The sequence below is a fragment of the Callorhinchus milii genome, unplaced genomic scaffold (assembly GCF_018977255.1).
Source record: "Callorhinchus milii isolate IMCB2004 unplaced genomic scaffold, IMCB_Cmil_1.0 Scaffold16, whole genome shotgun sequence".
NCBI classification, from domain to species: Eukaryota; Metazoa; Chordata; class Chondrichthyes; order Chimaeriformes; family Callorhinchidae; genus Callorhinchus; species Callorhinchus milii.
Window position 1 is genome coordinate 6528443 of NW_024704757.1, and position 26375 is coordinate 6554817.

General features: G+C 51.1%; 1 protein-coding gene across 1 annotated transcript; it reads left to right on the plus strand.

The window, feature by feature from the left end:
- Nucleotides 1-1300: 1300 nt before the first annotated feature.
- LOC103186646 (retinoic acid-induced protein 1) lies at nt 1301-26369 on the plus strand. Its single transcript, XM_042341156.1, has 6 exons — nt 1301-1380; nt 14872-19071; nt 19213-20571; nt 24043-24136; nt 24893-24942; nt 25285-26369. Exons 2-6 carry the CDS (start codon nt 14896-14898, stop codon nt 25306-25308), a joined length of 5703 nt encoding a protein of 1900 aa, XP_042197090.1. The 5' UTR covers nt 1301-1380; nt 14872-14895; the 3' UTR covers nt 25309-26369.
- Nucleotides 26370-26375: the final 6 nt, after the last annotated feature.

Below are 26375 nucleotides of genomic sequence, written 5' to 3' on the forward strand. Positions count from 1 at the left end.
GTTTCAAAGCGCTTCACAGAATATATTGTAAAGTGGATTGACTGTGTATTTTGTTAGCGAAACATGGCAGCCAATTACGCACAGCAGTGTCCCACAGACGTGGATTGAGTGACCACATTTTTGTTGGGGGGAGGGAGGGATTATTACCTGCAAAGTGATCTGCCAATCACCTAACAACTGGGTTCCTACTTACTGCTAGGTAAACAGAGGCGTGTGGAGTAAGGAAACTTGCCTAAGATTTTGCCCCACCCAGGAACTGAACCAGGTCTTCTTGCTTACGAGGGGAGTGGGCTAACTACTACGCTACGGGACTCCAGGAAGGGCTGGATTGTAATCAGGATCTGTGCAGTGGGAGTGACTGGGAAGGAGCTTCAGTGGGTGGCTTTGTCTCATCCTGCGTTCAGATCAGCTACGAGTTGACATCAGACACCAACAGCACATTTTTTATCCCACGTTCCAAAGCGACGATTTTTAACATTCCAATTACAGGACAGGTTGTGTGTGCAGTGTGGTCTCTTATCACATCGCATCTCGTTTCTCCTTCCTCTCTTGTTTTAAGGGCAAGACGCAGATCCGGTGAACGAATGGCAAATTAATCTCGCAGACCATAACCCCCCCCCCCCACAGCCCCCAACCACCACTTTACGCTTCTCAATTAGAAACATGTATAATTTATTAAGAAGGAAGCTGATCAGAGAGAACTAGGGTCAGATTTGCAACTCCTCCTTCCTATTCTTATTCCCAGCCACACACACACACACATAGGACACAGCCCAGGATGTAATGACAGCCATACAGAGGGGGGAAAAGCACAGACAAGCACCTCATCTGAAGGCTGACAGAGGCTGTACCTCCACAAAGCACCTCCCCTTAGCTCAGCTGTACTCTGTCTGGGAGTTAGCTGTGTGTGTGTGTGAAAAAAAATCTTGCAACACTGACGGGACTGGACATTAAGCCCTTTTTTTTTGAAAAAAAAAGAAAAAAAAAAACCCCATTCATTTTCAGACGCTCCGGGCCTTTTCATTGGTTTTTTTTTGTTAAAATGGTATATTTTTTCTATCACGTATATTTATGTATGATGTATGAAAAAGATTTTTTTTTCCTCGTGGCTTTGGGAACAACATGGCTGCTGAAATTGCGCAGAAAGATTGCTAAGTGTTAATTATATATAATCAGAAAAAAATCTGCATTTTTTTTTGGGTGGGGGGGGGGGGCTGGAATTTTTTTTCATTCAACCCCCACCACCACCACCACCACCACCACAACCCACCCACCTCCTCCAAAAAAAAAGGATCCAAGGATTCGATGCTGTGATTGTGTGCTCTCTCTCCTTCCTGGAAAGGTTGTTGCGGAAGACATGGGATCAGACTATCCTTGCAGGTAATTTTGCAAAGTACCAAAGCGATGCGCCCCCCCCCCCCCCACCCCTCTCCTCTCTCTGTATCTCTCTCTCTCTCTCTCTCCCCCACCCCTCTCCCCCTCTCCCCCTCTCCAGGCAACATCTGTGCTTCCTTCCTGCACTGATGGAAAGGGGGAAACGCTAAAGCAATAATCCATCCCTCAGTCTCACAGCCCCACATTGAGAGGCTGCACCACTCCCCCACCCCCCACACTTCCATTTGAACTCAGTATTACTCGGGGGGTAGAGTGCAAAGTGATGGGACACGTCTCCTTTGAAGGCTTTTGCCTTGTGTGTGTATGCAAACACACACACACACCCACACCCTTTGCAGCAAAAGCTGTCAATTTTCGAGGCTGCTGGTTGGTTTGTGTATTTTTCTGGTGTGTATGTGTGTGTGTGTTTTTTTGTGTGGTGGGGGGGGGGGGGGGGAGAGGAAAGGAAGGGAATCTGTGAAACCACACACACACACACACACAGCCAAAGGCCTGCCCTCTGAGAATGTCAACAGTTTTATTCCGTGTGGCTGTGTCTTTTATTTATTTTTAGGTAGTTTTTCTTTAATAAACGCTGCGTTTTTGTTTTGATCAGAAATGCAACATTTCTTCTCCCACCTCCTCACCACGGGTTGTTGTTGATGTGCGTGCTGTTTATAATGATAATAATCTTTGCCTTCGACGCAGCACCTTATCACGTCGTTCAGATGTCTCAAAGCGCTTCACAGGATATATTTGTAAAGTGGAGTGACTGTGAGGTGTTTTGTAGGTGAAACGCGGCAGCCAATTGCACACAGCAGTATCCCACAAACAGTCATGGATTGGGAGACCACATTTTCAGGAGGGGGAAGAGAATTATTACCCTAACCACTTTCCTCTGTCTCAATCTGTTGTGGCTCTGAGGTGGAAACGTGTGTGTGTGTGTGTGCATGAAGGAGTTAATCTGTTGGCCAGACTCCTCAACCACTGGAGGAAAGCAATATAAACGCACCAATGCCTCAGTATAAGAGAATGTGGTTACAAATATTGACTGGGAGTGCGAGAAACAGACAGAAGGAATTTGATCTAAACATTAAGCGGTCGTTTTAGTTTGCATTTCAGAATAGGACCGAGGCATGAAAGAACAATTTATCCACTACAACCACCCCAGGGCACATACACTCACTCACAGATACACACACACCACTGGTCTTAGCTGGTGGGGAGCAGGGGGGGGTGTTTGCTCACCCATGTGATCTCAGAATTAGGAGTGATAAATCTAACTCGTTCACCTCCTGCCTGAGACTATAAATTATGCATGTGGCACAGAAATGGTATGTGGATCTCTAATACCAGACCCTCTACCTGTTTCAATCACTATGGCTTTGCCCTATTAATGTGGAAGCAGATGTATTGTTTTTTGTTGGTCAGCCGGGTGTCTGACACATGCCGAAACCCATCACCCTGCTTCAGAGTCTCCAAACCCAACTAAGATTTCCATGCACCCCATCTGCTCATGGAAATCCCAGAGATAGTTGGTGGAATGCGCACTCTCGCTCCCTGAAGGGATGCTTACCTAATTCTGGAAAGTATTAGGTCAAGGCTTTGGGACACCAGAGTGTGCTGGAGTCTAACCAGCTAAAACCGCATAGTTTGCCACTGAGCGCAGTCTGGCAAGATTCCTCGCTGCTTGTCCAGCTAGGACCACCCTACCCTTTAGGGTTATGTATTGGTTAAAGAGGGAGCAAAGACTGGGATCTTAAACATCCCTCCCATTCCTGCACGACAAGACCCCAGCCTCCTCTTTCTCTTTTTACCTGACTCCTCACAACATATATATTGTATATTTTATTGTAAGATTCTACTGAAGAACCTTTCAGCTTAGAGGTGATTTAGAACCATTTACCTGCTTCTTTCATAACTTTCTAATTCTGGGATGTGCTAAAGATTTGCTGTGGTAACTTGCCTAGTTAATAATACTAATCCTTGCATTTGGTATGGCACCTTATCACATCGGAAAAACGTCTCAAAGCATTTCACAGGATTTGTTGTGAGATTAAGTGAATGTATGTTTTGTAGCCGAGCGCGGCAGCCAATTTGTGCACAGCAACGTCACAAAACAGCCATGAACCAAATGACCCAATTTCCTCCCATCTCTTTTCAAATAGTTGGCAAGCTTCAACCTTTTTCTCCAAGATTCCACCCCCCACCCCCCCCCCCCCCCGTAAATAAAGGGCCACTCAACCTGGTAGGTAGAAAGGAAAGTTGTATTTTTATAGCATGTTATCACGGTCGAAATGCTTAAGAGCTTTGCAGCAATTACACTGCCAAGTGCTGTTGTACATTAACGCAGCAGGCATTATGGCCAGAGCAAGGCCTCACACGCAGCCTTGATCAATAACTGATCAATGTGGAGAATTGTTGGCCAGGACACGAGGGGTGGGAGAGAGAGAAACTCCGTTCTCTTTTCAGTTTGTGTCACGGGATCTTTAACGTCCACCCACATGGGCGCACATATGTACTTTCTTTAATGTCTCCCCCCGCCCTGCTCTGAAGGATCAGCATAGTCCTAGCCTTGACATGAGGTTTGAACCCAGAGACCTTGTGACCCAGAGGAGTGAAAAACCTTGGGAACTGCAGTGCTCAAACAGTCAGCACCAATCCCCTACCTGCACCTGACTGGCCCCTCCAAAAAATTTTTAATATACAAAACAAGTTAACAATAAACTGTTCTCTAAATAACTCTCTACTGAATTTATAGATGTCTCCTCCCTGGATTGGGCCATATTCTCTCACTCTGTAATTGTTAGATTCCCACAGCATAGTGGTTCACGCGCTCGGCTCTCAAGCGAGAGGACCTGGGTCCAATTCCCGGCGAAGCGAAACCCTAGGCATATTCCATCACTGCACACGTCTGTTTACCTCTTAGTAAGTAGGAACCCGAACCCGGTTGTTAGTTGAATGCTTTCCGGGGGTAATAATCCCTCCCCCCCCAAAAAACATTGGTCACTAAATCCACAACTGTTTGCGGGACACTACTGTGCGCAATTGGCTGCCACGTTTCGCTCACATATACAGTCAATCAACTTTACAATATATCCTGTGAAGCACTTTGAGACATCTCAACAACGTGAGAAGGTGCTATATCAAATGCAAGGATTATTGTTATTATTACTTGAGTTCTGAAATTTCCGCTCGATTATACCCTGAATGTATTTAGTGGGGTGATTGGGCTGGGAGGGGGGTTGCGACAGGGTAAAGACGTTTAATTTGCAACCTTTGGCTTTCAATTAGCTGTATTTACTCGGGGGAACAGTCAGACTGCACATGGGGGTCGGTGCTGACTGTTTGAACACTACCGTTCCCAAGGTTAAAGCAAAATGTTTTCCTTTCTTTCCATCCCCAAAGTTTGACTTGATTCACTCTGTTTATCTTGTGATTTTGCTCCAGTTGTTTTTCATGCTGGGAGAAATGGGTGATTTACAAAAATAAAGTCACGAGCGAATGGTGCAGTGCCCACTCAGGCCCTTAGGAAGCTATTCTACCTCATTTAGAGCAGAAATGAAAGAAGTCTGAATGTGTTCAGGGTTGTATTGAGTCCTGGAAGGATGTGTGTTAAGCGGAGTCTTGTGTCTTTGCATTGCGTGATCGTAACAATAATAATCCTTGTATTTGATATAGTGCCTATCACTTTGTTGAGACATCTTAAAGCGCTTCACAGAATATTCTGTAAAATGAATTGTACTGTATATTTTGTGCAGCAGCCAATTGGGCACAGCAGTGACCCACAAACAATTGTGAATTGAGTGACCACAGTTTTTTTGTTTGTTTTTGAAAGGATTGCTACCTCCGTAGAGTAAGGAAACCTGCGTAAGGTTTTGCCCTGCCTGAGAATTGAACCTGGGTCCTCTCGCTTGTGAGAGAGTGCTCTAGCCAATACGCTACAGGATCTTCACAGGATACTCTGTAAAGTATGACTGTGTTTTGTGGTGAAAGTGGCAGCCAAATTGCATACAGCAGTGCTCACAGCCATGAATGACCAATTTTATTTAGACGACTGCTGACCAGGACACTGGGAGGGAGAAACTCCCTTCTCTTTTTGAGTAGTATCTGTGGAGCGTGTGAGTGCGTAGGTGTGTGTTAGAGAGTGTGTTTGTGTGTGTGTGGGAGTGTGACAAAGGCATTGAGGTGCAGAGATTTTGCTCCATGGTTTCAGAGTTTTCATTACATTGCAACGCGCTGAAGGAAGCAGCAGGTGACAGAATTAAACACAATCTTCCACCTACAAAACAGTCTCTCCACTTTACAGTAAACCCCGTGATGTACTTTGAGATGCCCTCCTGATGTGAAAGGCGCTATTGTATCAAATGCGAGGGTTATTATTGTTGTTGTTTTTATAGCTAAGGCGTTCCGCACATTTTCCCACTCTGTCTGAAGACCGGGAGGAGAAGCATTAGAGTGGAATAAGCAACATTTGTTTTGTCAGCCAGGTGTGTGACACATGCAGAAACCCATCACCATGTTTGGAGTATCCAAACCAAACTGAGAATCCCATGTATCCCACCAGATATTTATTGGAATGGAATTCGCACTCTCTCCCTGGAGAGACCGAGCCTTCAGCTCCCCTCTCGACTCTCTTCCCCCTCCTCGCTCCCTCCCTTCCCTCCCCTCACCCTGACCATTTCCCCCCTCCTCGCTCCCTCCCTTCCCTCCCCTCACCCTGACCATTTCCCCCTGCTCGGGTCCTGACCCAACTGTGCAGCGCCTTGGGACGTCCTCCTGACGTGAAAGGCGCTTTATAAATGGAATCTTGTTGTTGTTGTTGTGGATGCATCCTGCTTACCTAATTCGGAGGGTATTAGGCGTAGGTTGGCAAGAGCTAAGGCTTGGGGACCCCAGACTGTGCGTTGGGGTAACTGTTGGAGTCTAATCAGCTAAAACCAGATAGCTTACCAATGAGAGCGCTGTCTGGCAAGCTTTCCCACCGCGTGGACCACCCTACCGGTAACGGCTTTGGCATGCAGGGTTCACGGGAACTGAGTGGAGTGAGACCCTGCCCCCAGTAACTAATCTGCCCCTCTAAGTCCTACCAGTGAGCCAGACGACGTAAGAACTTAGGAAGCCAGGAATTCAGCCCACTGAGTCTGTTCCAGAAATTTATTAGATCTTGTCAGATCTTTTAATCCCAGGGCTCCTGAATACCTCTATTACCCAAGTTGCTATCTCTGACACGAGAGGCATTGTGTATGGATGTCACACGGCATCTCATGTGCAAGAGAAAAGGTTGATCTAACCTTCCCACCCCCCACCCCCTGCACAATTGGCGCAATTTCCCCTCTCCTCCCCCCCCCCCACCCCAGGCTGAGATCTGCTCACTCAACAGTGACCAGAAATCAAATTTCAGACACCCAGTCAGTGATGCACCAGACTCGTTGAGCCAGCGAGGAGGAAAGTCTTACGTTCCTAACACTCATCTAGGACATGTGTAGCAAGCAATCAATAACGGTTTTGTGCTGCTATTTATACAGCGCTCCCCGAGGACTGGCTGCTTTAAAACAGCGATTGCTCCGTCTCGCGAAGGTGTCTTTGAGATGAGGATTCCGCTAGGCAGGTGGCTGCCAGTGCAGGAACAGGGGGGAGGGGGGGCCACTGGCATCACCTTTCCAAGCTGTAACGTTTCCATTGATTCCTGCTGCTGAAAAACACCATTTGAATACCCTCAAACCTCCTACGCTCATTGTCGCCGATGGGGGGAAACAAATGCAAATCGAACATATAATCCTTAGCGAGTGTGCTAAGATCTGCTCATAGCAACCAGGCTGCCCTAGCAACCAGACGGACAATTATTTTCTCAGAAGTTCCATACAAGAGAAATCTGTTTTCTTTTTATTCCTTTGACATCCTGTGTTTGGTTTCTTACTCCCCCCACCCCCACCCGCTCAGATTTGGTGACTCTCTGCTGGGGACGGAACCACTGAGAACCAGCCATCCACTGGCTGTTGTTCTTGTGTGAGCTATGCTATGTGTACTATAGTGCTTAGTGCACTCGCCTCGCAAGTGAGAGGACCCAGGTTCGATTCCCGGGTGGGGCAAAATCTTAGGCAAGTTTCCGTAATTCACACGCCTATGTTTTCCTAGCAGTAAGTAGGAACTCGGTTATCAATCGATTGGCAGAAGGATAATAAACCCTTCAAAATCAAATAATAATAATTTGGTCACTCCATCCATGACTGTTTGTGGGATACTGCTGTACGCAATTGGCTGCCGTGTTTGGCCCACAAAATACATAGTCAATTCACTTTACAATATATTTTGTGAAGCGCTTTGAGACGTCTCAACGACATGATAAGGTGCTATGTCAAATGCAATGATTATTATTATTGGCTGATTATTCCACTATTGACCAACTCCTCCCCCAATCTACACACATTTAATATTAATCGTTGCATTTGTTAGCAGCATCTATAACACCAATATCTCAATGCACTTAATTGAGTGCAGTGACTGTATATTTTGCAAACAGCTTTGCGTCCATCCAATTTGTACAAATCAAGGTACCACAAATAGCCATGAGATGATGGTTTCTGAAGGTCTGTGGGCCAGTACGCTAAGAGAAACTTCCTTGTCTGATTGTGCACGGGACGTTTAACGTCCAACCTGAACAAGTGCAGACAGGAGCTCAGGGTCTCGTACGAATCTGCTCATCAGCCTCTTCTCGGAAATCGCTGCTGTCCCTTTAAAAGGAAATCTCCAGGAATAATTGGCCTCATCAAATATTCATCTGGAAAACACTCGGAACGTTAGTGTGATGCTGGCTGGGCTCTGACTCGGGACCACCCCGCTACTGGGGGGGGTGGGACTTGTCTCCCGTGTTGGCCTGACGCGGGAATTCCTTGTGGGAACGCTGTTTGCAGTGTGAGGCGCTTTCCTCCTGGAGCCAGACACCATTTTTTGAGTTTTTTTTCTCCCCCACTTCAACCCCATCCTTATTACTCATCGCTGACTAATGGATCGAGAAGAAACACAGCACGCTCTGTGTAAATATATGGTCAGTATCTCTTCCCCCCTCAACTGAGCTCACCTGAGTGTGGCTCTGAGCTAACTGATGCGCCATCACTGACCTGCTTCATGACCTCTCCCCCCCCACCACCCTTTCTACCCCACCAACGCTCTCTGGAACAAATTGCTCCCCCACCACCCCCCCACTTTCAGAGCCTGGCAATTTAACCACACTACTTTTGGCCAGTTCTCTCCCTCCCCATTCCACGCTCTTCAGCTCCATCTCAACCCCATTCCCCCACCACCCGTTCCCCTCTCCCTTCTCCACAGGACGATGCTTTAATTTAAACAGTAATAATTACTGCATTTGATATAGCAGCTTATCACATAGTTGAGATAATAATAATAATAATCCTTGCATTTGATATAGCGCTTTTCACGTCGGGAGGACGTCCCAAAGCGCTTCACAGAACACACTGTAAAGTGAATTGACTGTATATTTGTGGGCGAACGCGGCAGCCAATTGCGCACAGCAATGTCCCACAAACAGTCGTAGATTGAAAATGACCAATTTAATTATTGTTTTTTTTTGGAGGGATTATTATTAGGCGTGTGGAGTAAGGAAACTTGCCCAAGGTTTCGCCCTCTGCCTGGAATTGAACTCAGGTCTCTCACTTGCAAAGCGAGTGCTCTAACCACTGAGCTACAGGACTCCACGATGTCTCAAAGCGCTTCACAGAATAGATGCAAAGTGGAGTGACTGTGTATTTTTTGGACAAAACTCGGCAGCCAATTGCGCACAGCAGTGTCCCACAAACAGTCGTAGATTGAGTGACCACATTTTTTGGAGGGAGGGATTATTACCCCTCGAGTACACACTCTTACCCTTGCTGTTTCAGTGCCGTTTCTTACCTAATACGATATGTACAATTCTCATCTCTTTGAACTGTTGGACATGGTGAAGAATCGCCCCTGGTGAGCGATCAGAGACAGGACGATGCAAGTTCAGGGGGTTTAGAAATTCAACAAGTGATCATTTCTTATCAAGAATCTGCTAAACCAATACCCCTCCCCCTCCACCAATCTGTCTCTGCCAACTCCTGCAAATCCCCCCCTCCCTCCCACCGGATGCATAAATTACACATTTTCAACAAATTGTCTAATTTCAGCTGTACATCCTGCTGTCAGATTGTTGCTATTAAAACTGAGATTATATTCTTTTTATGTTCAACGTTTTTTTCTGCTATTAGCTGTTCTGGAAGGAAAACAATTTTATATATACAGCCTTATATAAGGCTCTTTGAGACATCCTCTCAACGAGAGAGGCTATAAAAATATATACATTGTATTTATGTGTGTTTGTGTATATTAAAAAAAAGGAAAACGGGAGCTGTTCTCCCTTTATATGTGTCCAGAAAGCTATTAAGGTCTGGAATGTAAAGGAGTGAGGGAGCGAGTGACCATCAGAGTGAGGGAGTGAGGGGTGTGGGGGTGGAGGGAGGTGCAGTGGGTGGGGTTGAGGTGAGTGGGGGAGGGGTGGAGGTGCGTGGATGGGGTGAGGTGGGTGGGAGGTGAAGCGGGTGGGGTAGGGGGGAGATAAGTAGAGGAGATGGGTAGGGGAGGGCTGGTAAGGTGAAGTTGAGGGAGGGGGTGGGTAGGGGAGGGGGCTGCTTTGGGTGTGGGGGCGTGAACACTTCCCCTGAAGGCAGCCTTTATGCTGCCCCCAAGGTCTCTGTTATTACATGCTCTCAGTGCCAGGGACTGATTGACAGCTGTCTCTTTCTCTCTCTCTGCAGTCAGAGCAGCGCGTGACACGTTGTCAATGGACGAGAGCGCCAGGCTCTGTTTGATGTGCTCCGCACACTATTATTTCGCTTGAACTGCGGAGAGCGGGCTGTAAAATTAATTTGGTTGCAGACTCTTATTTATAGTACATTAAAAGCGTCCCTGAGTCTGGCAAAGATTGCTTCCCATCCATCGTCCTTTGTCATCATTCTTGTGGCTCTTATTCATTAGCGAGCCGCGACCTCTCCCCACACACATACACTGGCTACCCTCGCCATTCATTGCCCTCACTTCCCAAATCTTAGCCCAACTGCCTTGTAAGACTGCTTATTCACTGGCTTGCTGCAGGGAGGGAGGTGGTGAGGACAGGATTAAGCTCTGCTAAGTTGCTCTTTCCTCCCTTAGCCCCCCCCCCCCACTTCAATCAATCTACAACAATTTGCATTTATATCCCCCCCCCCCACCCTCGCTGTCTGCACTCAGGGTGAAGATTGCCACTTGGGTAATAGTGATGTGGCTGTGTGTTTAGGTTCTGCAGCTCACACATCAAAAGGCGAGGATTATTATTAGCACTGAGGTGTGTGCTTGTCTTTCTCTCACTAGCTCTCTCTGCTGCTGCCTGTCTGTTTAGCTTTTTCTGGCTGTGTGTGTCTCTCTCTCATGCTGTGATTACGAGGGCGACAGCGAGAGAGTGAGACCGAGACAGCGAGAGAGATAGTGAGAGAGATGGTGAACGAGAGACAGCAAGACAAGAGCAAGAGACGGAGAGTGAGAGAAAAACGGTGAGAGGGAAAGATGATGAGAGGGAGAGACGGTGAGAGAGTGTCGGTGAGAGAGACGGTGAAAGAGAGACGGTGAGGGAGAGACGGTGAGAAAGAGAAAGTGAGCCGGTAAGCGAGACCTGAGAGAGGGAGAGAAATGGAGACAGCGCGAGAGAGAGTGAGAGAGAGAGAGGTGCATCCTGGCACCAGTCCAGTTCAGCAAATCAACATATCAGAGAGTGAAGCGCAGTGCGTGCCCAAGGATGGGGACAGACGGTGAGAGAGCAAGCACTGCCCCCCCTCCTGCAGTGACAGTCTCCAGCCTCAGTGCTGAGGAGAAGCTGCCCTTTGCCAATACCAGCTGCTGGGGGAGAGCTAACAGGTTAAAAGCCTCCAGACGGATTTTCAGTGTGAAATTCCATTTGAGTCACGTTCGGCACAGTGAATCGGAAGCACGGAGCAGCCAGGCTCAGCCAGGCCCCACCTCCCTTGTTTAATGACAAATACACAGTCGCTGCATTTGACAGCAATTACCTGTGAAGCGCTCTGAGACATTGTAAAGATTAGGAATAATATCTGAGTTAGTATTTGCAGAGCGGGTGCTCTGAGATGCTGCACTGCGTGGAGGGCGCTATATAGATGCAAGATGTTGTATGTGCGGGGGAATTGTTGAGGTGACTGACTTGTCACATTTAAGGTTGGAGTACAGTCCATACCCCCTCCCTGTGTCGAGGCTAATGACCCCCAAATAAAATCACATGGTTGGTGAGAAGTTGCTGTTGGCAAATTGGCTGCTGCGTTTCACCCAAAAAATAGGCACTGGACATTACTGTCAAGCGCTTTGAGACGTCTCAGTGAGGTAATAAGACGCTGTATCAAATGCAAGGATTATTATTATTGTCTCCTGCTGAATCACTGTGAATGACCTGGCCTGTAATCCCCACACTTTGGTGTTTGTCTGTCCTCCTCCCTGCGCCCCCACTCCCCCAAGGACTGTGATATCTCCGGGTCCCTTGAGGGCTGTGCTCTGGGTCAGAAGCCACTGTGATTAATCCTCCTCTTGGTACCAAGCTGGCACTGGATGGGGGTGGGGGTGAGAGGAGGAGAACAGAGGAAGAAAGAGGAGGGGAGCAGAGGGGAGGGGGAGAGGAATTGTTTTGTATAAAAGGCCTGGGGTCGTTCTGTCGCTCGTGTGCTCGGGCTGGGGTAAGGCACCACCGCTGACCTTGACCCATGCTGGATGCATTAACTCCCTGCTCTTGTCTGGGTGTCACCAGCGCTACTGCTCAGCTCAGTGAATGCAGCAACCCAGCTCCTCCGTGAGCTGATTTTTAATAAACGGGATCAGAGCTGCTAACGTGAGGCGTCAGGGCACGAACCTTCCCCCTCCCTTCCCTGTGATACCTGGTCTGAATCAACTCTGCAAAAATCCAGTCTTTTTTGTTTGCTGGTTAGTAAACACACAGACAGCAGGTGTGGGGAAAGCCTACCAGTCTGTCTGTATCTGTCCGTCTCTCTGTGTGCTTAACACTACCCCCCCCCCCCACACACACACACAGACAGACAGACTGGAGCTATCTATTCTAATTCCAATTCCCTGCTCTTTTCCTGCATCCTTTGATATTGCTCCTCGTAAAACGACCATCAAGCTAGCCCTTTTTTTTGCTTGTTGAAGGAAATGTGTGGCAAATTAAGGTTTTGTTGAGCTGAACAGGGCACAGGCTGTGGTCTCCAGGCAGCACCACCTAGTCACTGTATGTGTGAGTGTGTATGTGTGCGTGTGTGGAGTGGGGGGAGGACAGTTGCTGTCTGCTCCTCAGGTATCACATTCTGTTACAGGGAGCCACCAGGGAGGGAGGATGGAGCTGGGCTAGGACATCCCTGTGGTTAAAACCTCCCACCAGGCTCCCTGTCTGAGGTCAAATCAAGAATAATCAAATAAATTCAAGTGAGTGCATGAGTGGGAGGGAAGGAGGTGTGTGTGCTGGTGGGGGGGCGTTGGGATGTGTGTAGGTGTGTGGGGGAGAGGAGAAGCTGTGTGTGAGGTGAGAGGGGGGGAGAGGAGAGAGTTTGTGATGGGGGGGTAGAGAGAGATTGTGTGGGTAGGGTGAAAGGATTTGGAAGGGGGAGGAGAGAGAGGATGTGTGGGGTATGTGTGTGTTTGGGTTGGGGGAGAGTGAGGAGGCTGCTTTCTATTGTGTGGATGTGAGAGGGAGAGATCGTCCCTTTCCGCATGGCTCCATGACGGTGATGGTCTGTTATCAACGGCACGCAGCTCCCAGACTAAGCCCGTGTACTAATGGGGTTTGGGGAAGATTAAAATGCTAATGATACGTGCAGAGAGAGCACAGCCGTGACGCAGCAGAGCTTTGCAGAGTGAATGCGCAGACACAGTCTACGTGCAGGAGGTATGTGTGAGGAGCAAAGACTGGTCTGGCTACAGATCAGGCTCCAGCTGAACTCTGGTGCAATATATAGAGGTCTTGAACTCAGAAATAAATACAGCATAATACTCTCTCCCCTGTGTTTGATACAGAGTATCTCTCTGCCACCTCCCCACTCCTTCCCGAGCCCAAGGGTGCTGAAATAATAATAATAATCCTTGCATTTGATATACCGCTTTACCACTTTGTTGAGACGTCTCAAAGCGCTTCACAGCATACATTGTAAAGTGAATTCACTGTACATTTTGTGGGTGAAACACAGCAGCCAACTGCACTGAGTGACCAAATTATTGAAATATATTACTACCCTTGGAAAGTGATCCGCTAATCGACTAACAATTGGGTTTCTACTTACTGCTAGGTAAACAGAAGCATGTGGAATAAGGAAACTGGCCTGAGGTTTCGCCTGGGAATCAAACCCAGGTTCCCTCGCTTGCGTGGCAAGCGTGCTACCTGCTAAGCTATAGGACACCAAAGCAAGCAGAAATCAAAAGCTAGCAGCCATTGTCTGCAGGCTAACCGAGCACTGGAGACTGGGATTGGTACTGCACTGATCTGTGAGGATCTTTGCCAAATTATGTTTTGCCGACTGAGCAATGGGATGAAGGGGAAGGGTTAGGAAGCAGAACAAATTGTTCAAAGTCCCCTCTTCCCCCCGCCTTTCCCCCTCCTCTCTCCTCCTCCCTTTCCCCCCACTCCTCTCCCCCCCGAGTGTAACTTGCAAAGCGCAGGCTTCCCAGCAAAGCCACAGAGGAAAAGCAGTTTATATCACTGAAAAATTTATAAGATTCCTGTTGACGCTGTCCCTTGAAACATTCCACTTAGCATGAAAACTCCTCATCTCATTCAATATTTAGTTCCCCAACATTAAATGTTCGTGCTGTGGCACTGGGCAGCCCTTTCGCCGGTTTGATTTAATGTTAATTTTATTTTATTACAAGCCAATAAATTACAGAGGGAGGGAGGGAAGGAGGGAAGGTTTGCGTTTGAATCATAGTTGCAGCAGAGGCTTGATCCCGACCAGAGTTTAGCTCCAGCAAAAAGGCTGGGCGGTGTGTGTGTGTGTGTGGGTGTTTGTGTAGTGGCCAGGCATCCAGTTCAATGCAAGTCAATTAGCAAACGACACATGGAAATGCCTACGAGAGCTGCAACTGAAGTAAATCAGACTAGAGAGAAAAATAGATTAGAAACTCTGCTCACCCCTCTCCCCATGGTGTCTGTGCTGATGTTTGTTGCCCCTCCCCCACCCCAAATAGAGCAGAGAGCTTCAGTGGGTGAGCGAGCACCAGCACAGACACGATGGGGAGAGAACAGGGGAATGAGATTAGAATAGAGAGCTCCAGTGGGGGAGCGAGCACCAGCACAGACATGATGGAGAAAGAACATGGGAATGGGATTCGAATAGAGAGCTCCAGTGGGGAAGCGAGCCCGTGTGTACTCAGTGGCTTTTCCTATGCTGTAGTTTCTGTGATGGGACTGTAACACCTTCCCTTCTTGCCTGTTCGCAGAACTCAGTGACAAAGGGAAAGTCCATGGAGTCCTTTCAAGACCCTAATGGTTTCCAGGGAAACCAGCAGAGCTACCAGCAGGTCAGGGCTGACTCGTCGCGATTGGAGAGCTACCGGCAGCTGCAGCAGAACCGGGTGCCGCAGAACTACGAGCCCCATGAGATCGCATCCAAAGAATATTACAACCAACAGGCGTACCCGGGCTATGGCAGCGGGGCAGCCAGGACTTATTTTGGTGGTGGTAAACAGCTGGCCAGCCAACAGCCCCAGAGCAGAGCCACCAGCTCGGTGTCGACGTACGCAACCCACCAGAGTGGCGCCTTCTCAAGCCAATATCAGAAAGGACAGGCTCAGAAGTGGCAGAGCCAGAATGCTGCGATGGAAGGCTTGTCCCAGTACGGGCAAGAGGCCTTCAAGGGAACTATTCCATCGAGTGCCAATGCCTCCTATCTGCAGCAGCACATGCACGCAGGCACTGCCAGGAACCCTTCCCACTCCGCCCAGGTGCCTCACTTCATGCACCAGCCTCACCACAAGCAAATGCTACAGCACGTTTCCTCCTACGTCAATAGGTCAGCGCAGTTCAACCACAGCTTCCAGCCGTCGTCCCCATCCCCATCCCCTTCCTATTCGGCAGTGCAGGATTACAGCCAAGGGTCTCGCTCATACGAGACCTATCCCAGCCCCCAGTATGACAGGCAGAGCGCTGGCACCACTACCAGCAACCCAGCCTACGGGGGACAGGGCAACTATGGGTACAAGGCACCGGTGGCCAAGGGAACAGGCTATGAGCAGAGCAAAGCGATGCAGCTCAAGCAACATTCTGCCCCCCAGTACCACACTGGGCAAAGCAAACTGCACCTTGTGAACCAGTCTCTGCAAATCTATTACCAGCATGAAGCACCCGTCAAATCGCCTGAGCAGTTTTACCAGAACTTCAGCCCCCCATCCAGCCACTCACCTGTCTCTACCGTGGTCAGATCACCGTCCTACAGCTCCACGCCTTCCCCATTGATGTCCAATCCCGAAGCACTCCAGTTCGGCCAAAAGTCTGAGGCCTCGCCCATGGCACCTGAAATGAAAAGCAACGCTGCTCACTTGATGCCTTCCTCACCAATGATCCCAGCCTCCAACAAGCCCCAGGGAGGAGGAAGTTGCAAGGCTTTCCTGAAGGAAAAGATTCCCGAGAAGCTGCTGTCGGACGCGAGCTTCAGCAGCCTCTATGCCCTGAGCTCCCAGGTGGAAAATCTGCCCAAGACGGTGCAGCAACTCCTCCTGTCCAACACCCTGGCTCCTCAGAAGAAGAGCATTAAGCGTCTGCTGAAGAAGTCAGAGATGTTAAACGAGCTCAAGAGCTCGGAGGAAAATCTGTATTCGGAGGAGCCGCTGGGGACACCTCAGTCGTTGCAGACCGATTTACAGGAGGACTACTCCAGCGGCTCTGAGGACCAGGCACAGAAAATGCACTTTCTTCACTGCAGGAACGCTGTGAACCTGGATGCGCTGAAGAAGAATCTGGACTCCATCTTGTCCTGCTCGGTGACCTCCCCCAGCAAGGTCCTAGCCGAGTGCAAATCGGACGACTCCATGCACAGCGGGGACGGCTATCTGGGGTCGGACTTTGAACGGCTGCCCACCGAAGGGCCACCAGTTCCGTTCTCAAAGGAAGAGATCAAGGCCTCTAGTGTTATCATTCTGAAGGACACTTTCAAGGAGAAGGTGGAAGCTGAGGTCAACCATTTCGGACTGGACAAAGAAGCCAAAGCAGCTCACTTGAATTTCTACAGCAACGAGTCCTGCTTTGGACACCTGGCTCATCCAAAAGTATCTGGTCAGGACGGACATTCCCTGACTTTGAACTGTAACCAGATGCCGGTGAAGAGAGAGGACTCGCCGGCACTGAGGAGCTTTGATGATGAAGGTTGCTCCGAATCTCAGCTTCTTTCTAAGCTGGTGGAGTCTTCGCAAGCATTGCACTCCTTAGCTCCAGGCTACAAAGATAGCTTTATCGTCCCATTCGGTGGGCACCCATGCTTGCATTTGACCACTGGGGCACAGGGTTCGGAGAAGCTTTTCAGCTTGCCTAGCAAAAGAGGGAAGGAGCAGTTCACAGACTGGGATAAGCTGGAGGCTGACTTTCCTCAGTGTCATCCCCAGAAGAAGTTGCCACAGAGCAAATTCCAGGGTGGCTACAAAGACGATTTAGCTCCCGAGCAGCTGGCCCTAGAGAAAGAAGGCAAGACGGAACCCGGGGGAGACTGTAACCAGGGGCCAGTGGCCAACAGGTCAACCAACGATCTGGCCGCCACTGGAGGAGAGGTGAGATGTTACAATGAGGAACTGGAGGAACAGCAAAGAGTGGATGCAAGTGAGGAGGCGCTGGAATCCAAGGAAAACCAAGCTCTTCGCGAGGCGATCGCCAGTGTGGCCGAAAGGAAGTCTGTGATCTGCGACGTCTCTCCCACCCGGCGCTGTGCCAAGGGCCAGGAGTTGCTGCTGCCCGGTGGCTCTGAGGGAGCGGAGCTGCCCGCTGCCTCCTCGGTCATACACGCAGGACGGGGGATCGTGACCGAATCACCGATTGGCCCCTCCGGGTGCCCGCAGCATGCCGAGGAAAACGCAGTGCCACGCGGAGAGGATGGAGAGGTCTCTCCGGTGGTGCTTGAGAGGGAGATGGTGGAGATGGAGGAGGAGGAGGCGGCTTTGCCCACGTTATCTCCGGAGCTGATCAGCACTGCCCTGACCGAGATCGAGAACGCTCCCCTCAAGAGCGCGGCCGGTACCGGCACCGGTAAGGTGGCCGCGAGCAGGTTCAAGAGGCTTCCGGGCAGAGTGGCGGTGCAAGGAGCGGAGGCTGGGAGTAAAGCGCAGCCGCCGCCGCCGGATGAGAGCGAGCAGAGCCCCCGGGTGGGACCGGGAAAGCCCAAGTGGCCCGGGACGCCCAGGGACAGGACTAAACCGCACAAGGGCGGCCAACAAGAGGGCTTGCCGGTGGGGGGACCGGGGGCCCCCGTGGCGGTGGGGCTGCCCTCAAAGATGTGCACTCGGTCCTCGGCGGCGCTGATGGAGAGCAAACTGACGCTGCAATCCCGGGGCTTCCTCAAGAGGAGGGCGGCCCAGCCCGAGCCACCCACCGCCGGTTCCAAGCACAGGCTCAACCCGGACTCGGAGAGAGGAGGCGGGAGCCCAAGGCAAAGCGCCAGCTCGGCGCTCCGGGCGCCACCGGGTAGTAGGGGCCACCCCAACGCCGCCGCCAACTCGGCCGCCTACACGGGGGGTGACCCGGGCCAACAGGTGGGCGCCCATCATCACCACCAACACCACCTCCTCCAACCTCCGCCCCCCGACTCCGGCTCCTACAAACCGGGGGCCCCCAGGGCCAGGACCCGGGCTCAGGCCACGGTGCTGCAGAGAGGGGAGAAGCCGAGAAAGAGCTGCGGCAGCGGAGGAGGCGGCGTCGCGTCCGGCCGCTGCCCGGGCGCCAGGACCGGCTCCTCGGTCGCCGCCAGGTCCCAGCGGCAGCTGTCGGCCGGCGGCGAGGCTGCTTCGGACGGGGAGCGGGTGGCGAGAGCGGGGAGCCTGGCCGCGCTCCACCCGGCGGCCATCCCGCCGGCTCAGCAGCCGCTCAAGAGGAAAGGTTACTGCCCGCCGCCGCCCGTCCCGGCCAAGCGGCAGCATCAACAGGCGGCGGCGGCGGCGAAGGGGAGCGAGAGGAGGGCGGACGCCCAGGAGCGCCCGTCACCGGCTCCCGGGGCGGAGAGCCAGGCGGGGGCCCCGGCTGAGGCCGAGGAGGAGGCCCAGCGGGGCCCGGGCTGCGGAGGGCCCGCAGCAGCGCGATGCCCGGGGAAAGAAGCGACGCCGCCCGTCGCCGCGGCCGTTGCCCTCCGGGTCCCAGGGAAGACCAAGATCCTACCCCCGAGGAAAGGGCGAGGCCTGAAGCTGGAGGCCATCGTACAGAAAATCACCTCACCCAACTCCAAGTCCGGGGTGTTCGCCTGCAGCAACTACTCGGACGGCGGCGGCGGCGGCTGCGGCGGCGGCAGCAGCGCCTGTCTGACACTGGACCAGATCCTGGCGCTGAAGGAAGCCTCGGGCGACGAGGCGGGTGTCAGGATGGCGCCGGGCGACGCTCCGGACAACGACACCGTCTTGTCAAAGGCCGAGGCCTCCAAAGCCGCCGCCGCCGCCGCCATTGATATCGTCGACCACGACGACGACGACGATGATGACGACGACGACGACGTCGGCGGCGGCGGCGTCGTCGACTCTCCGAGCAAAAAAGGCGCCAAAAGAGTGAGCGAGGAGAGCGCGCGGGGCGGCGCCAGACCAACGGCCGCTCAGGAGGAGGCGCGCGGGAAGGTGTCGGCTCCTCACGAAGGAGCGGCCGCTGAGAGCGACGGCGGTCGGGGTGTGACCGCGGAACCCGGCGGCGGCGATTCTCCGCCGTTCGTTCCCGCTCCCCCGGCGGCGGCGGCGGCGGCGTCGTCGTCATCTGATGCCGCTGCTTCGGAGCCGCCGCCTCGCGAGGAGGACGACGCCATGAGGAGGACGGTGCCCGCCAAATGTTTGAGGCAGCCGACGAAGCGTGGCGGCGGACACGCCCCGGTCCCGGCTCCGGCCAAGGCCCCGGGCCCGGCGAAGAAGGAAGGGAGAGGCAAGGCGGGCAAGAAGGCGGGCGGCAAAGCCAAGGCCTCGGCCGGAGGAAGGCGCCGGAGGAAGCACCTGAAGGGGAGGAAGAGCAGCGCCAAGGCGGCTCGGAGGCGGAAAGCTCCGGCCAAGAGGAGCGCGGCGCCGCTGGTGGAGACGAAAGAGCCCGAAATCCGGCTCAAATACGTCTCGTACAAGGTGCCGAGGCCCGAGAGCAGAGCCCAACCCTTCTCGCCTTACGTCCACGTCCAGCAGAGCGGCGGCGGCGGCGCCGGTGGCGGCGGCTGCGTGTCCTCCTCGGTCTGCGCCATCATCAACACCCTGTCCGAGCAGCAGTCGCGGCTGCAGAAGGTGAAGAAGAAAAGGGCCTCGTGTCCTCGCCTCTCGGCGGCGTCGCTCAGCAAAGCGCTGCCCGCCTCCTCGGCCATGCTGCCGGGCCCCGTGGTGCTGGAGGCGGCCACGCGGGGCCACCTGCTGTGCTGCCTGTGCGGCCGACCCAAGAACCACCGGCAGCTCGGCGACCTGTTCGGCCCTTATTACCCCGAGGACTACACGCCACCCGCTACCAAGAGCCATCACCTGAGGGCGAGGCAGGAGGCCAGGAGCGGCGGCGGCGGCGGCGGGAACGGGGGCCCCGAGGCGGCGGGCTCCGTCCAAACCAAGTCCGCCGACTGGGAGAGCGAGAGGAGCGCGGGGACGGACCCGCCGCCCCCGCCCCCGCCGCCGGTCCCACCGACGACGACGACGCCGCCGCCGCGGTTGGAGAAGGCCGGCGAGGCCGAGGACCCGCACGCCGCCGCCGTCAGGACCAGCTCCAGGGAGAAGTGCAAGCGGCTGAGCTGCTACTGCTGCGCCCGGCTGCAGGAAGACGCCGAGGTGAAGAAGGTGAAGAGGAGGCCCGGCGCCGAGGACGAGGGGCAGCCGCCAGAGCTGCCCCTGGACCCCAACGAGCGCTGGGTGCACGGAGCCTGTGCCGTGTGGACCAGCGGCATCTACCTGGCCGCCGGCAAACTGTACGGCCTGCGGGAGGCGATGGAGATGGCCAGCGAAATGGTAAGAAGGACACGGCCTGCGATTGATTGGCGGGGGTTGGGGTGGGGTGGGGGTTGGGGTGGGGGTGGGGGTTGGGGTGGGGTGGGGGGGGGAGAGGTGTTGGGGGGTAAATTCAGAACGGATCTGCGGAACCTCTGCCCGAGTTGGTAACCGTACCCGCTGCCACCACAACCACTTGCCCCTCGCGCAGGCTAGCGCCCCAGAGCGCCCGAGAGTACGGTGTGTGGTTCGGGATAGGGCATGGAGAGTGCCCCTGCCCGGATGGCGGCGGAAGGCCCGAGCTGGATGGGCTTGGGTCTTCTTTCGTTTAGAACTTCCTCCGTTCGGGCGCCTGGCACCAGAACTGCTCATGGCAGCGGCGCCCCGACCCGCGCTTACTCGTGCCAAGAACCACTCCAAGCAGTGGCAGTTTTAGCAAGTTAGACTCCCAACAGTTACCCCCCCAACGCACAATCTGAGCTCTTCCCAATGCCTTGGCTCTTGACATGGTTGGCAATGGAATCTATGTCGTGCTAAGGTGCTATATGTCAAACGCAAGGATTATTATTATTATAACATTTTCAAGACATCCCAAAGCGCTTCACAGAATATACTTTAAAGTGAGTTGACTATATGCGCACTCTGCGGTGCCCAAGCCTTGGCTTCTGCCAATCTGAGCGTAATACTTTCAAGGATTAAGTAAAACAGTATGCATTCCTCCAGAGAGCGTGCATTCCATTCAACAAGTTATCTCTGTAGGTGGGATGCATGGAATTCTCAGTTTGGTTTGGATACTCTTAAGCACGGTGATGGGTTTCTGAATGTGTCAAGACAGTTGGTTGACTGAAAAAAAAGTTTATTTACAAATACACAGTCACTGCACTTAACAGTAATCGCTGTGAAGCATTCAGAGAGATTTTGATGCTACGTGCACTGAATGAAATCCAGGGATTATTATTTTTATAGTAATGGGGATAAGCAGTGAATAGGCTGTTGGCAGTGAGAGATTGATGACTTGCATTCATGTAGTGGTTTGCAAGGGCATCAGTTGTGAAATTGAGTTACTGTCTAAAGGACATTACGCAATTCGTTCAGTCAAGCTGCCAAAAAAAGCAGGCGCCTTGGTTGTGGATGGATGTTGTTGGGATTGTGTCGTTGTAAAGGATGTGCGATTCTGCTTTGACCAACAGGTAAATTGGTCGTTCACCTTTTGACTGTTTGTGGAACTTACTGTGCCTAATCCGTTGTTGTGTTTGTCTATAAGTGCACAGTCACTACACTAAACTGCACTCGCGTGCATCCCTGTTACGCGGCTGAGTGAACAGCGAGATGACTGGTAACTTGTAAACCATAGGCAAATCGTCTGTAATCCAAGACGAGAATGAAGGCGTGGACACGTTCTGATGCAGTTTGTGAGACACGGCCTAACTGCCAGTGTGCTCCAAAGTGGACGAGGACAGCACTAAACCATTTGTTCCTTAAGAGTGGACAACACTGGGGCTTCACTTCCCGGCCCTGACATCTGCTTGACAATTATTCAGGCAAACTGGCATCGTGGCATCACTGTTCACCTCATGGCTGTTATCGGGACCTGTCTGATATGCCAAGTGGCTGCTGCGGTGGCGTACAATATACAGTCCCTTCACTCAAGAGCAATTCTCCGGGAAGCACTAAGACATTTTGGATTATTTATCAATCTATTTCTCACCACAACAAACTTGATAAATCTTGTTGATTTCAGTAGGGTCAAATGCTCTCCCTATACCAACTTTGACGGAGGCTAAGACTTCAGCCAACTGATTCTTCCTGTTTAATATGCCAATAACTTGCTCACAGTTCTTCCATCTTATTAAAAACCGGCTCAAGCCCTTAATGAATTTGAATTCAAACCTATTTTTTCCCCTCAAACACAATGGTGAAGACATCTTTGCCTTTACCGCTTCATTAAACCCCAGCAGTGCTGGGCGTTGAGGATGATGTACTTTCTCTCTTTATCGCTCCTGGAGCATCCAGTGCTTTGTGCTTTGCTCCTTATGGAGCTGGAGATTTCTCCCCTCCCCGCGCTGCATTCCCGGAGAGGAGATGCAGGAGCTGTTTCATTAATTTCCAGGAACTCGTCCAAATCCTTCCTGAGTCTTTTAATAAATTGCTCTTTCCATCAACACAAATTCATTAAAGTGTCACTTCAGTGAGTCTCCTGATTCTTGATTAACTGTCTGAGAAATGGATAGGAGGGAGGAAATAGAGGAGGTGAGAGTGTGAGCAGAAAGGATGACGTCTCTGTCTTGGCGTCCGTCCTACCTGTAGGGAGCTCTGGGGAAATGAATTAGAAAACCTTATAATTGGTGCCCACGTGGAGAGGACTGGAGTCAGCGATGGAGTCTTTCTGCTGTCCCAAGGGCTGTGCTTACCTGTCTTCTTTACTCCTGTTCGACAGTTTGAGATGCTTTTGGGATGAGAAAATCTCCAAGACTGCGCTTTGCTGGCCGGCTGTCTTGTCCCCTGCCTTTTAATAATAACACTTTTATTTGAAACAGCGTCGTTCACGTCTGGAGGACATCTAAAACGCTTCACGGGATTCACTGTAGTGAGAGTGTATTTTTGTGGACGAACACAGCAGCCAATTATTGCATACCGATAACCCGCAACAGCCATTAAGTGAATGACCGATTATATCTGGCCAGGACAACCACAGAACTCACTTCTCTCATATAGTGGCCCTGGGATGTTTAAATGTCTGCCTAAATAGGTAAATGAGAATTCAGTTCAGCACCTTATCTGAAGCATGGCAGCTCCAGCAATGCAGTGTTCCCCAAGCACTGTATTGGTGTACCAACCTGTGAGTTTAAAGTCTCGACATGGGGCCTGAGTCCATGAGTTTCTGACTCGGTGGTCAGAGTGATACTGACCAAGCCAGGCTGACATCAAGTTTGTCGGATGAGATTGAACCAAATAATAATATAATAATCCTTGCTTTGATATACGCTTTTCATGTCTTCTAGATGTCTCAAAGAGCTTCACAGAGTATACAACAACAACAAGATTTCATTTATAGAGCGCCTTTCACGTCGGGAGGATGTCCCAAGGCGCTGGACAGTTGGGTCAGGACCCGAGTAAATTGAGTAGTCCCGTCTCTATGTTCAGGGGGATGTTAAAGATCCTGCTGTATGTTTCGAAAAGATAGGAGTTTCTCGTGGTGTCTGGGCTATATATATCTGGTCATTCACTACATGGATGTTTGCGGTGCTTTGCTGGTGCAAATGGCTGTCATGTTTACCTACATATGGTCACTAAACTTGACAATAAATGTGGGGAAGCACTTTGTGATGTTTCAACGTGATGATATGCAACAAAAAGTTGTTTCTTGTTTCCTGGCGATCCTGCCGGTAGAGAAAGGGTTAATGGAGACGAGTCTGAAATCCTCCTGGTTTACTGCCCTGAACATATTCTCTGCTGTGTCCTCCTTCCTTCCCTCCCTCCCTACCTCTGCAGAGATGCTGTAAGTGCGAACAGAGCGGAGCCACTCTCGGCTGCTACAACAAAGGCTGCCTTCAGAAATATCACTATATCTGTGCCATGGAGTCAGGTAAGGAGGGATTGCCGTAGCGCTCAGTGTATTCACAGCCACTGGCAGGTGCAGCGCACCGTACAATTAGACTTTTGTGGTTTCTACTTCACAAGCAGAGACTTCATATTGCTGCTGTGATTTTTTAAAAATTTTAATCTGTTGTTCAAACGTTTGAGAGATCACGTACAAATATTCATCCCCGAACACACCAAGAATCCGTCTGCCGTCAGTGAGAAAAACATCTCGATGGAGGCTTGGGACAGAATGGGGTTGGGGGGGGGGGTGGATGAGCAGTGAGGGGAAATTCCTACCTTCAGATCGAATCTGATGCAGAGCCTGAGAAAGACAAGGGAGGGGGTGGAATCGTCACTCAATGTGCGACAGAATGTGTGGATGTTTGTTGTCCCAACAGGTTCTGAATCGTTTGTCCTTCTGTCATCCAATTTTAATCAATGGGTGTGTGTGAGTCAGAGTGCTATTTATGTTTCACTTTATCATCCTGTCTATTCATTCTATAAGGTTCTCTTCCTCCTCGCATCCCCAGATGTACCACTGGCTGCGAGAGTTTGGGCCTATAATCTGCCCCCCGAGTCACGCCCAATTACCCCCCCCCCCCCCGTGACCAGCCTGGGAGGGGTGTGACTCAGTGTGTTGAACATGATAGCACGTTCACATAGAGCTGCACAGTGCCACCGCTTTCTATTGTGTAATTCCTCAGCAATCCTCTCACATCCTCTTTCCTACCTCTTGTCTCCCCCCCCACCCCCCCTGCAGGTTGCCAATTAAGCGAAGAGAATTTTTCAATGAAATGCTCAAAGCACAAGGTAGGAGAGAAGCATGTTCTGGGCTCTATCTCTTTCAACAGCAGCAACAACACTGGATATTATCTAATATAGTAATGTGTTTGAGGCCCCAACATGTGATACATAGAACACTACTTATTACACATTCAATTATAACTATCTGCTGTATATTGCATAATAGCACATTACTGGGTAAAACATTCTGATATTATAACACATCATAAAATGCTCTATATTTTATACCAAATCTGTTACTGCGTATAATGCTGCTGTATATTATACAATAGCACTCGATGTGTTCCTGAAGTTTAAAGTTTTACTTGTGACACATTAAGCCATTGGTATTTGTGTTTTCTTTTTCAGGGGGCACCAGCGAAGACTCTATAACAGGAGGAGAAGTCCGCTGCCAAGATAACAAAGGGGGTGAAATGCAAACCACAACCAACGATCAACGGATTAGATCATGTCAACAGATGGGAGGATCTGATGCCAAGAAGCATTGATCTGTAACCACAACCTCGGATTGTGCTGAGTCCTGGTGAATATACTTTCCCCACGGAAACACAATTCCTTTTTTTCTGAGGGGACAGGGTCTGGCGGGGGCGGGAGGGAGGGGCAATCAAACAACAAGCTGCCTGTGTCAAGATGATTCCAGATTGTCAAAACCATGGATTGTCTTAATGTAAACTGTGTAGATAATTTTATCAGGTGGGTCAGTGACCAGAATGTCACGGATTGTGGAAGATTGTACCAAATTGGAGAATGAAGGTGTTTTGATTTTAAAAAGTAAAAGAAAAAAAAAGGACAAATCAGGAGTAAGCAGATGCTGTCTAACATGTCTTGGATGGAATGAACACACTGAAATAAGAGATTTAACTGAATGCCTTGCCATTGGTTTCCTGAACCATGTTACAGGAACTTTTGGCACTGTACAGACAAAGCATTTATATAGCGCCCTTCGGGGGTGGTGGGCGGAGGAGCGTCTTGGAGCACTGAACGATGGCAGAGTTTGATGGCAAACAGAGTCCTCGCTGCCTCATTATGTTTGCACAGGGGAGGCTGAGTGAGTAATTAACAAGGAGGGGCTTCAGGGGACACAGAGCAAGGCCGGGATGCACCGAGTATTCTGTTTTAACACTCAGAGCAGTTTGCTGGAATTAAAGCTTGTTTTGGGGGCAAAATTATTCCCCCCCCTCCCCGTGGAGCAATTTTGCAGATATTGGAGAGTGGGGGTGGGGTGTATCATTTGTACTGCTGTCTGCGCACCGGAGTGCATTGAGGTTAGTACTTGAAACCCACTGGGACCAGAGTGTGGGAATCGTGAGACAAACACCCACCCACCTGAGCGAGACATACTTCAAGCTTTTTCTTTCAATGTGTAATGTAATGTAATGTACATGTCTCTGTAATGCAATGCAATTTTTAGGAATAAAAAGTTGAAGAAAGCAGAGGTC

Excerpts from the sequence above, each read along its gene's own strand:
- LOC103186646 (XM_042341156.1), top strand. The coding sequence starts at position 14,896 with ATGGAGTCCTTTCAAGACCCTAATGGTTTCCAGGGAAACCAGCAGAGC. Across the intron at positions 20,572-24,042 it reads TGGAGATGGCCAGCGAAATG|AGATGCTGTAAGTGCGAACA; the intron begins GTAAGAAGGACA and ends CTACCTCTGCAG. Across the intron at positions 24,137-24,892 it reads TATCTGTGCCATGGAGTCAG|GTTGCCAATTAAGCGAAGAG; the intron begins GTAAGGAGGGAT and ends CCCCCCCTGCAG.